The sequence below is a fragment of the Octopus bimaculoides genome, chromosome 10 (assembly GCF_046866305.1).
Source record: "Octopus bimaculoides isolate indiv1 chromosome 10, ASM4686630v1, whole genome shotgun sequence".
NCBI lineage: Eukaryota > Metazoa > Mollusca > Cephalopoda > Octopoda > Octopodidae > Octopus > Octopus bimaculoides.
This window is the reverse complement of record NC_142937.1, coordinates 15,732,727-15,745,778: the sequence shown is the minus strand read 5'-3', so window position 1 is coordinate 15,745,778 and position 13,052 is coordinate 15,732,727. Positions and strand designations below refer to the sequence as shown.

Sequence of the window (13,052 nt, the reverse complement as noted above, 5' to 3'; positions counted from 1 at the left end):
TATTTCATTGACTTGAAAAGGATGAATGGCAAAGTTGACCTCGGCAGGATTTGAACTCAGAACATAATCGTTTGTACTTTAGTTTCAAGGCCATCAATTTTGTGAATGTGATTGATTATATTCACAAGATAGGTGTAGGAGTGGCTATGTGGTAAGTAGCTTCCTTACTAACCACATGGCTCCGGGTTCAGTCACACTGTATGGCATCTTTGATAAGTGTCTTCTACTATAGCCTTGGGCCGACCAAAAGCCTTGTAAGTGGATTTGGTAGATGGAAACTGAAAGAAACCTGTCAATATATATATATATATATATATATATATATATATATATATATATATATATATATATATATATATATATATATATATATATATATATATATATATATATATATATATATATATATAGAGAGAGAGAGAGAGAGAGAGAGAGAGAGAGAGAGAGAGAGAGAGAGAGAAAAGGTAGAACAGAAAAAAACACAAGTGGAAACTGTCAAAACACAACATGCAGGAAAAGAACGAAAGCACAACAATGGCAAACAGGACAAATCAAGATATATGGATCATTCAGTTGAAATCCGGAATGTCCACGTAGTTTTGCCCATATATATATATGTATATATATGTGTGTGTGTGTGTCTGCATTTGTTTGTGTGTCTGTGTTTGTCCCCCCATCAACACAACAGGTGTTGGTGTATTTACATCCTCTGTAACTTCAAATAAAAGAATAAAAGAATATTGATCTCAGGATTTGATTGATTCTTACTTTAATGATTCTGGAAGATGAAAAGGCAAAGTTGATTTTGGTCGGAGTTGAACTCAGAATGTAAAAAGACACAACCAAATACTGCAAAGCATTTTACACAGTACTCTGCTCATTCTATCAAATCCCAACCTTGAGTCTATGAAATTAAAGTTTCTTGTAGGACTCTTCATGTCTTTGATAATTTACAGGAGAATTAAAACAGTACACAGCACTACAAATCAGTATTCAAAACTATCTGTTCATGGAATTAGTTCATTTTAGATCCATTTTTCCATGCTAGCATGGGTTAGATGGATATATTATTGAAGTATTGTTTTACAGCTGGATGCATTTCCTGTCACTAACACTAACCTGTTTTTCAAGAAAAAGATTTCTTATTCCATATTTCTTGGAAGACACAAAGCCATATGTACACACATATATACACATATACACACATATATTCACACATATACATACATATACACACATACCTACACATACATATATACACATATATACACATATATTCATATACACACATATACACATATGTGAAGGCACATGGCTCAGTAGTTAGAGTGTAGAGCTTATGGCCATGAGGTTGTGAGTTGGAATCCCAGACCAGGCTGCATGTTGTATTCTTGAACAAGACACTTTATTTCACGTTGCTCCTGTTCACTCAGCTGTAGAAATGAGTTGTGACACCACTGGTGCCAAACTGTATCGGCCCCTTTGCCTTTCCCTTGGATAACATCAGTGGTGTGGAGAGGGGAGGCTGGTATGCATGGGCAACTGCTGGTCTTCCATAAACAACCTTTCCCAGACTTGTGCCTCAGAGGGTAACTTTCTAGGTGCAATCCCATGGTCATTCGTGACTGAAGGGGGTCTCCAACACATATACACACATATACACACATACACACATATATAAACTAACAAAGCCATATACACACACGCGTACACACATATTGCGCTTCTTTCAGTTTTTATCTACCTGATCAACTCACAAGGTTTTGGTCAGCCTGAGACTGCAGCAGAAGACGCCTGTGCAAGATTCCATGCAATCCAAAACCACATGGTCAAGAACCAAACTTCTTAAGCACATAGTTATGCCTACCCTTAAGAGCTATGCCTAAATCTGAGTTCAGATCTGTTGCAATTATTTTATGTTTCTGTGCAAGATACTTTAGTGTACATCAGCTCTGTTCACTTAACTTTTGAGAATAGATGCTAAATTGAGATAATATTCACTGATAATAGAATATTATTGTGATAGAGGAGATGTTAGATTTCACTGGAAAGAGATCAATAAATCCTATTAACTGTTACTATATCAGTATCTCTGATCTCAGATATAAAAAAATGATAAATAAACTGCAAATTGACAAAATATTCTACAGTCATACATTAAATCTTGTTGCTTTCAAAAGGAATAACGACCTCCCCAGGGATGAGACAATGTGACAGTTTCTGTGTGGTTGCTTAAGTTGCAAGAAATAGTAGCCAAATCTCCTTTAATCCTTAAGTAGTGGACATCATGAATTGATGTTTCAAATTTTCGTATGGATATAGCTGTCATCAGTTGGCGTTCAAGCATGTATTTTGTTGAAGGCACACAAGCAGAAGTGGTCCTTTATCGATGGAAGAAACCAAGTTGCAAACAGATGATTAATACAGCAATGGTGACGTTTTTTTCTTACTTTCCATCGTTGTCAGATGAGGAGAAGTAGATGATGATGATGATGATGATGATGGCGATGACAGTTACAATGTTGATGATGATAATGATGGATCATGATGATGATGATGATGATGATAACAACAATGATGAGGATGACAATAATGATGGTGATGGTAATGATTATGATGACGAAGATGATGATGATGATGATGAAGATGATGAAGATGATGATGATGATGATGATGTTGATTGAGATAGCACAGAAGAAAGTGATGCTTCAACTAGCTCTAGATGGAAAAATTGCACCAATTTTTCTCCATTTATGCGTTCGTTTGATAACAAGAATGTGAGAATCTCAAATGAATTTATGCTCAAATGAGTTTTTTGCCCTTTGTCTTTATTTTTATTCTCCAAGAGAGTTAAAATACCATTTTCATAGATTTTGTACTTATTTAAAGAGAAAATAAGCATAAAAATTATCCTAAGCAAAAGAGATCGTTTTGTTTTTTGCCCATTTGGCACACACATTTAGGCATCCTTTTTCTACTGTTTAAGAATTAAATTACACTTTACGGTCTCAAAAATAGAAGGATGTATTATCTAATATAGTCACTCACACACACACACACACACATTTTTCAAATTATCTCATTTCATTTTGAAAATATATGCATGGTGCAGGTGTGGCTGTATGGTAAGAAGTTTATATATTGATAAGGAGAATGAAGAACTTGAACATTCAAAATTTGTTTATTTCCAGTTAGTTTATTCGTAACAATTGTCCAACACGTGTTTCAATTGCATTTATATGCATTTCTGAACTTGAATCTGAAAGGCAACAGCAAAAGTCTTATTTATTTGCAGTAAATATTCATTGAGTTACGTTTTCGTGTGAAATTCAATTATTTTGTTGGTTTTGTTCTTTGAACATAATTATTATCAGGGCAACTGATCATGGTTCATTTTGTGCACTAATAAAATATATGTTTTGCAGAAATCATTTTTTTTTTTCAATTACAAAGGCTTCAGGGAATGCACTGATGAAGCTTGTAGGGTTCAGTACCTCCAAAAAGGTTAAGAACCACTGTAATAATGGCTTCGAATTTTGGCACAAAGCCAGTAATTTCTCTTATAAGCATGATTTGTTAAAAAAGAACAATATATATAAGAGAGAGAAGAAAATTATCCTGGTAGCAAATGGTGAAATGCACCTGGGTTTTTCATTAACTGTTGCTTGGATGATATTTTGTCTTCCTCCGATATGTTTTTAATAAGGGATTTTATAAGGGGTTTTATAAAATAAAATAAAATCATGGCATACCTTGTGGATTGTTGTTAATACAATTCATATTGTTGGTTGTTTGGCTCATCTTCTTGTTTTCACTGCAACTTATATCCTGAATTTTTTCTTCCCATGGATTAAAATGAATCTTTTGGTTTATTTCATACTCTATTAATTGAAACTCTTTTATTTGTCTGAAAAACACATTTAAAAGGTAAGACATCTGTATATATCATTCTTGGTGTATATATATATATATATATATATATATATATATATATATTGGAGAATGTACGAAAAAACAACAACAGACGAGGACAGGTGGTGTAAATAACAAAAGGATGTATTAGTATGACGCTCAGGAATACGGAAAGTCTTTGACATTTCGAGCTACGCTCTTCAACAGAAAGAATACGGAGACAAGGAGAAAAACACGGAGAAAAAAAATTGAATAGTGTTCAAATAAAGATGATAAAGGTAATAAAGGTTTACAAAAGTGGAAAAGTTCAAAAGTTCAAAAGTCTTTTAGACGTCGTGGTATATTGAGGCGATTTCCAATCAGAAGATGGGTCCAGTGTAATCCGTGGGTAGGAGAGGTGCAGCCGGAGGGTGTAAAGTTCAGAATCAAACAGTCCAGAAAGAGTAGATCCAGAAGGAAAGAAGGTAGAATCCAGAAGTTTGTGTGTGATACACACACACACACACATACACACATGCAGGCACACACACTCACACACACACACACACACACACACACACACACACACACACACACACACACACACACACACACACACACACATACATATATATCTTTATATATATATGTATATATATATATGTGTATATATATATATATATATATATATATATATATATCTGTGAAGACCCATGACTCAATGGTTAGAGCATCGGGCTTACAATCATGAGGTTGTGGGTTCGATTTCTGGACCAGGCTGTATGTTGTGTTCTTGAGCAAGACACTTTATTTCAAGATACTCCAGCTGTAGAAATGAGTGGCGACGTCACAGGTGCCAAGCTGTATTGGCCTTTGCCTTTCCCTTGGATAACATCAGTGGTGTGGAGAGGGGAGGCCGGTATACATGGGCGACTGCTGGTCTTCCAAATATGCCTCAGAGTGAACATTCTAGGTGTAATCCCATAGCCATTTGTGACTGAAAGGGGTCCTTACCCTATATGTATATTGTGTTTTTTAACCTAGCATGCTTATAAGAGATTTTTATCTCAGACAAAAACTGCAGTATCTTGCCTTTCAATGGTGTATATACATTAAGTACAATACATAGATGGCTATTTTAATTTAATGTTGCTTTAATTGGGTACCCTGTATTTTTATTCAGCTCAGCAGCTACTTCTAATATCAGTGAAAGTGTTATCCACTATTTCCTATATCAGAGGGAGACAAATTTCTTCTATGTATAAAGCTGAAAGTGCACATTGTTGACAAGGCCCAATCAAACTGGAATATTTCTGATGTTTTTGATTGCCTCTGTTAGGATGATTTTCTTCCTCTGATATATATATATATACACACACATTGTGTATTTTAGCCCAGCATACTAATAACAGATTTTATCTCAGATAAAAGCTGCAGCAACATGCCTGTCAGTGGTCTATTATAACTGACACTCCATCAGAATCAAACAGTATGTGTAATAAGGTTATTTATGATAAGACCTGATGGATAAGGTGCCTGGGGATTCTTACCCACCATGACCCTTTCAGGAATAGTGAGAAGTAACAATGGATGGATGGAGGGAAGGAAGGAAGGAAGGAAGGACAGATGGATGGATGGATCTCTTCTTATGGTGGAAAATTAGAAAAATGTTAGAGCAACAGACTAAATATCTTTCAGAATTGAATCTCAATGCAATACATTCAAAGTTTAAATTCCACAGCAGTTTACTTTGCATTTCAATGTTTCCAAAAAATGAGAGAAGGCGAAAGATGGCAAGATGGCAGAATCATTAACACATCAGACAAATTGCTTGGTGGCATTTCTTCCAGCTCTTTATGTTCTGAGTTCAAATCTCATTGAGATCAAATTTGCCTTTTGTCTTTTCAGAATCAATGATATATATTAGCAACAGAGGCAGTACAGATACTGAGAGCTAATATTTATTCCTCATTTAAATGTGGGTGTTCTGTTAGAAAAATCTTGACTGTTTGTTTATATCACCTGTGAGGAGATAAATCTATATCTCACCACAGGTGATATAAACAAATAGGCGTGCATTCTGCACCAAAAGCCCATATGAGTGTTTCTCTCATGGTAAATACCACAGTAAATATTGTTCTAAGAAAACATCCATGTTAAAGTGGGAATAAATATTATCTCTCAGAATCAACATTATAAGTACCAGTTGAACACTGGGGTTAATAAAATTGACTAACGCCTCTGCTAAAATAGCTGGCCTTCTACCAAAACTTAAAACCATTGTTTATATCTCTGCTCAATAAAAAAATTGCTTGTACCTGGTTATTAAAAGAAAAGAAAGAAAGAAAAGCAATGTCTTCTTCTTATTTGACCATTCAGTAAAAGAGTTTTCTTCATAATAACATAATAAGAGGAAAAGAAAAAAAATTCTTTTTTAAGGTTACCACCATTTCTGTTTAGCCCGAGGCTATTCAGGTGGTCTTCATTTTTAGATATAATTTGCAATCTATATTCAGATATATATTCAGATACTATAAACTTCTATTTCAAATACATAAAAATATATACAATTGGATATTTACTATACCCCAGCCAGCTTACCTTTTAAGTAATACAAGTTCCTGTTGAGGAGAAACCTCTACATCTGTAGATATATCTTGAATAACTGATGAGGAGTTCTTCTTCATTACCAGAGGGTCAGTTATCCCAGTATTGATCAGCACAATATCACATGAAGCTGGAATATTTTTCACAAGAAGACAGTTTAGTATGTATTTAACCAAATTTAAAACTGTGATTGCTATATTGTCTGCATAGCAATATGTTCTGTTTACAAAGATATCTGTACAAAAATATATGATTTTGATACATAGTAATACATGATATTTACACAGATATCTACACAAAAAATATCATTTTCACATAGTAATATTTAGCATGTACAAAGATACCTACACAAAATATAATATTTTCTACATAGGTGCATAGTGTAGTGGTTAAGGTGTCAGACTCATGATTGTAAGACTGTGGTTTCAGTTCCTGGATCAGGTGATGTGTTGTGTCCTTGAACAAAACACTTCATCTCATACTGCTTCAGCCTACTCATCTGGTAAAAAGGATTAATCTTGCAATGAACCAGCATCCCATCCAGGGAGGAATATGTGTGTTGGCACTCCGTCGCTTACGACGTCGAGGGTTCCAGTTGATCCGATCAATGGAACAGCCTGCTCGTGAAATTAACGTGCAAGTGGCTGAGCACTCCACAGACACATGTACCCTTAACGTAGTTCTCGGGGATATTCAGCGTGACACAGTGTGACAAGGCTGACCCTTTGAATTACAGGCACAACAGAAACAGGAAGTAAGAGTGAGAGAAAGTTGTGGTGAAAGGGTACAGCAGGGTTCGCCACCATCCCCTGCCAGAGCCTCGTGGAGCTTTAGGTGTTTTCGCTCAATAAACACTCACAACGCCTGGTCTGGGAATCGAAACCGTGATCCTATGACCACAAATCCGCTGCCCTAACCACTGGGCCATTGCGCCTCCACAGGGAGGAATATATATGCCAGAGAAACCAAGAAGCTGGCCCTTTGATCCTTATGGAGTAATGTAGACTAACCAATATCTCTTGTCCTTTTTTTTTTTAATTGTTTCAATCATTGACTGCAACCATGCTGGGCTATAATCTTGACAGATTTAGTCAAACAAATCAACTCTAATAATTATTTTTAAGCTTATTTTATCAGTCAGTTTTGCCAAACTGCTAAGTCACAGGGATTTAAACAAACCAGTGCTAATTATCAAGCAGCGATGGGGGACTAACATAAGCACGAACACACACACAACACACACATATACATATAGATACACAGTGAAACACACATGCACACACACACACACACACACAACTGGCTTCCTTTAGTTTCTGTCTACCAGATCCACTCATAAGGCTTTGGTCAGTGTGGGTTTAAATAAAACGCACTGGCCCAAAGTTCCATGCAATGGGACCGAACCAAAGACCACGTATTAACTACACAGAAATACAGACATGTTGTCAAGGTGACCTTTGGTTAATTAACAACGAAAAGCCTCAGTTTTATTCAAAAAAAGTATGTCATTCACAAGGAAAACGAAAATGAAATACTTTTCCAATAGACAATGCAAAATGCTATTCACAAAAGAACCAACTTAAAATCTTTATGCTAAATATCTGGAACTTTAGGCCAATCACAAACTCAAATATTTAAAACTTGAAATGATGTAAAAAGTTTAAAATTAGACAATCTAATACTTTATAGTTCTGATTTCAAACTCCTACTGGATCTACTCTACCTTGTGAGAATCAATACAATAAGTACCAATAATATAGTCAATTAGATCAATTATTATCAATGGGTGAAAAAAAGGAAGAAAAAAAGACATTTTTCTTTTATTCTCAGCTCTGCTTTATCTCCTGCAACCATTAGTGCCATTGTCTTTTCTTCTCTAATCAGCATAATAAAAGTATGTGAGACACTCTTCATAGATTTTCAATTGATTGTATTACCTGATTCAGGTATGTTACAAGCTAGACAATAGGAGACTAACATCTACATATTGATATTGATTATTGAACAGTCTCAGCCATAAGTGTCTAGTAAAGTCAGTGCTAATGTACTTACAGTAGTTAGCTGAGTAATTTTTAATTAATTAATAATTATACCCGTAGAGAAGAAAAAGAAAAATCATGAGCTTAATGAATCGTTAAGAAAAGAGTCTGTTCTTTGTCCATAATGTGACATCTCCAGATATGTCACTGCCAGCTCACTGAAGCTTAGTTTTATCACAGTCGCCAGACCTACGATGACTGGAAATATATGTAATGTGTTGGTGGATGAACACTGAGAGATGTGATAACTTGAAACAATGACTGAGGAAGAAAATACCTGGGGACACTGTCTGCATAAAAAGCAAATAGTAAAGTCAGTACTAACAAACTTAATGCAGCGACCCAAGAAATTTTCATTAATTATAATAAAAGGAGGGGAAAAAAACATGAGCTTAACGAATACTTAGGTGTGAGTCTGATCTTTGATAATATAATGACATCTTCAGTTATGCTTCATCTTTATAAGACCCCCATCCCTACCCCACTTTCCTCATTGAAACCTAGTCTTACCACCATTGCCAGTCCTGAGACAATAATGTAGCAACACCAGAAATTTTAATTCATGAATATTAGTCCTCTGCACTAAAATAGGTTTCATGGGGTGGTTTTGATTCTCAGCTGCAATCAATTTACTTAAGTTACTCTGTTTGCGTGATCTTATGAAAGATGAAAAATATCTTCAAACAATCTCATTTCCTTCTCTTCTTAATGGTTTTACTAATATCAAATAGTGTATGAAGGTGACAAGATGAAAGAATTATTAACATGCTGGGCAAAACACTTAGCGGCATTTTGTCCATTTTTACATTCTGAGTTCAAATTCCTTTCAGAGCCGATAAAATGAATACCAGTTGAGCACTGGGGTCAATGTAATCATTACACTTTCCTTTCCAATATTTCTAGTTTTATGCCAACATTTGAAACAAATAAGAAGCCGTATATAATGATCTTAGTCAAAGATCTGGTGAAAGTTTTTTCAGAATTAAATTCAGAAAATAACACATCTTGTGTATGTAACCATCCTTAGTCTTGCAATGAAGTTTATTAGATCCAAAAAGGTGAATAAATATAGCCTCTAGTAAATCCCAACAACATTTTTTCTTCTAAGTCCGAGAAAATCCCTAAAAGGACAAATTTGCTAAAATGCTGGACAAATGATGCAGTAGTATTTAGCTTTGATGGTTTGTGACCTGACTCACTCGTTAATTTTATAACAAAGTTGCAGGTTGTCTTTTGTCGTTTATATTTTGCTTCTTTCAGTCATTGGACTGCGGTCATGCTGGGGCACTGCTTTGAAGGCTTTAGCAAGTTGATCCCAGAAATTATTTGTTAAGTCTGCTAACCTATTCTATCAGTCTCTTTTGCAGAACCAGTATGTTAAGAGGACATAAACAAACCAACATCAGTTCTCAAGCAGTGGTGGAGGAACAAACACTAAGATACACACACATGCACACATACACACCAAATTCATATATATATATATATACATATATACATATATATAGGAGGAGCGGTTAAAGGTGAAAGGTGTGTGTGAATGTGTGTAGGTTGATTTTATGTGTGTGTGTGTGTGTGTGTGTGTGTATGTATATATGTGTGTGTGTATATATATATATGTGTGTGTGTGTAAATATATATATATGTGTATATATATATGTGTAAGGATGTGTGTCTATGTATGTATGTACGTATGTATGTATGTGGATATATATATATATATATATATATATATATATATATATATATATATATATATACACACCATTTTGAGCGTGGCCGTTGCCAGTACCACCTGACTGGCCTTCGTGCCAGTGGCACGTAAAAGCACTCACTACACTCTCGGAGTGGTTGGCATTAGGAAGGGCATCCAGCTGTAGAAACTCTGCCAAATCAGATTGGAGCCTAGTGCAGCCTTCTGGCTTGCCAGTCCTCAGTCAAATCGTCCAACTCATGCTAGCATGGAAAGCGGACGTTAAACGATGATGATGATGATGATGATGATGATGATGATGATGATATATATATATATATATATATATATATATACATACATGCACATATGTATAACAGACTTCTTCACAGCTTCAGTCTATCAAAATCACTCACAAGAATTGGTCAGCCTGAAGCTACAACAGAAGACACTTGCCCAAGGTGCCATACAGAAGGACTGAACTTGAAATCACACAGTTGCAAACTTCTTAACCACAGTCATACCTGCACCTGTGGATTCAGTTGTAAGGGTTAAGTATCTTGATTATGAACTTCGAGCAATATCAGCAACAGAATATGAATTAATAATTTCTCATCTATTGAAGCAACCATTTCAAAATAGTTAAGTCATTTGAAAGAAATAATGTTGTCGTTATTAAAATTTAGAACATAACTTCAAAAACTCATTTTGACATAAAATTATGATGGACACTTTTAATTTAAATATTTGCAACTTAAAATACCATAAAACTCCATGTATAATACATTCTTTGCTGTTCGCAAAAATCAAGAGTTGAAATTCACTGTACATATAATGGATGCTATAAGGCTGCAGGTTTTCCTACATTTTCTCTTTTATGTTTTATCTTTTACTTGTTTCAGTCTTAGAACTGTGGTCATCTTGGGGTACTGCCTTGAAGGGTTCAGTCAAGCAATCGGCTACAGTGTGTATTTTCTGAGTTTGGTACTTCAGTCTTCTTAGCCAAGACACTAGACTATGCAAATATAAACAAGCTGTCATTGGTTATCGAATGATAGGCAGACGAAGACAAAGACACCTACATTTGTATATACATACATATGTACATACACACATACATACACATATCACCTGAATCAGCCAGGCTATCTGGTGCCAAGTCAGCTCCTCTACATTGTTCTAAACATCTTCCTTAGATCATCTACCCACCTGATTGGAGCACTTCTGAGTGGTCTCTTCCGTTCACTCGGGTAACACTCAGCAACTGCACAGGTCCACCAATTGTCTGTGAACCTTGCAACATAACTAGTTCATGTCACGATGATGTCATGTATTCTGTGATGAATACCACATCATCATGGTGTTCATCTCCTGTTCTATCTATCCCTGATCTACTCATTCCGGATGTGATCTTTAAGCGCGATTCCCTGCTTCTGTGTCTCTGTGTCATAAGCAGATGTTGTTCTTCTCTCTTCATCAAGGCCCAAGTCTCACATGCATATAGCATTACAAGCAAGGCATAAGGATAAACAGCGAGCTGCTCACCCATCTAAGATTTACTGATGACATAGCACTAATGCTGGAAAGCACCCATCAGCTGCAAACAATGTTGGACTAACTGGATTTCAGGAGTTTGGTGACTGGCCTGAAGATCAACCATATAAAAACCAAGTACGTATGGTGTGAGGGCGTACCAAATGGTCACCTAAGAGTCGGAGGCAATGAAATAGAAGAGATGAGCAGCTATGTGTATGTCAGTCATGAAGTGACTATGAGATGAGAGATGGAGAATGAGATCCCATGAAGGGTAAGAGCAAGATGGGGAACGTTCAACTTGGTGAAGGAGGTGCTGAAGGCAAACCTAGACAAGGCAACTCATACCAATCTCTTCAACATACACACACACACACACATATATATATATATATATAGGAGTGGCTGTGTGGTAAGTAGCTTGCTTACCAACCACATGGTCCCGAGTTCAGTCCCACTACATGGCATCTTGGGCAAGACTCTTATTCTATAGCCTCGGGCCGACCAAAGCCTTGTGAGTGGATTTGGTAGACGGAAACTGAAAGAAGCCCGTCATATATATGTATATATATATGTATGTGTGTATGTGTTTGTGTGTCTGTGTTTGTCCCCCCAACATCGCTTGACAACCGATGCTGGTGTGTTATGTCCCTGTAACTTAGCGGTTCGGCAAAAGAGACTGATAGAATAAGTACTAGGCTTCTAAAGAATAAGTTCTGGGGTCGATTTGCTCGACTAAAGGCGGTGCTCCAGCATGGCCACAGTCAAAAGACTGAAACAAGGAAAAGAATAAAGAGTATATATATATATACACCAACTTTAACCCTCTACAAAAATCCCAAATTTTATTTAATTTGATTTACAGGAGCAACTGTTATGTCGAAAACATATCTTGTGAAATGCTCAAAATACAGAGTACAAAAACAGCCAACAACTGATGAAGGGTCGTTTTTTCGTGTTGCTTGTCTTGTTTTCTGTTTGTTTATTTCATTGTTCACAAAAACGGTTCATATTCCATGTTACATTTCGTGTTTCATGTTGTTTTCGTATTTTATGCTTATTTTATGTTGTTTATGTTCCGTGGTATCCTGTGCCCATATGTGCACGTATATACAAATATATGTGTGTACATATATATGTGTATGTACATATGCATATATATTTATATATTATTTATAATATTATATATGTATATATTTATGTATCTGTGGCAGGCTTCCACACAGTTTCTGTGTAATGTGTTTACTCACAAGGCATCGGTTGACCTGGGACTATAGTAGAAGAAATTT

General features: G+C 35.8%; 1 protein-coding gene across 1 annotated transcript in view; it reads right to left on the bottom strand.

The window, feature by feature from the left end:
• The window catches only part of LOC106880728 (regulator of G protein signaling 9-binding protein), an 86,730-nt gene that overhangs the window by 3,152 nt on the left and 70,526 nt on the right, over positions 1-13,052 (bottom strand). The window contains exons 5-6 of the mRNA XM_089358216.1: positions 6,493-6,628; positions 3,753-3,907 (exon numbers count right to left, since the gene is read on the bottom strand). Coding sequence (XP_089214342.1) covers positions 3,753-3,907; positions 6,493-6,628 — 291 coding nt within the window. The remainder of the gene's footprint in view (positions 1-3,752; positions 3,908-6,492; positions 6,629-13,052) is intronic.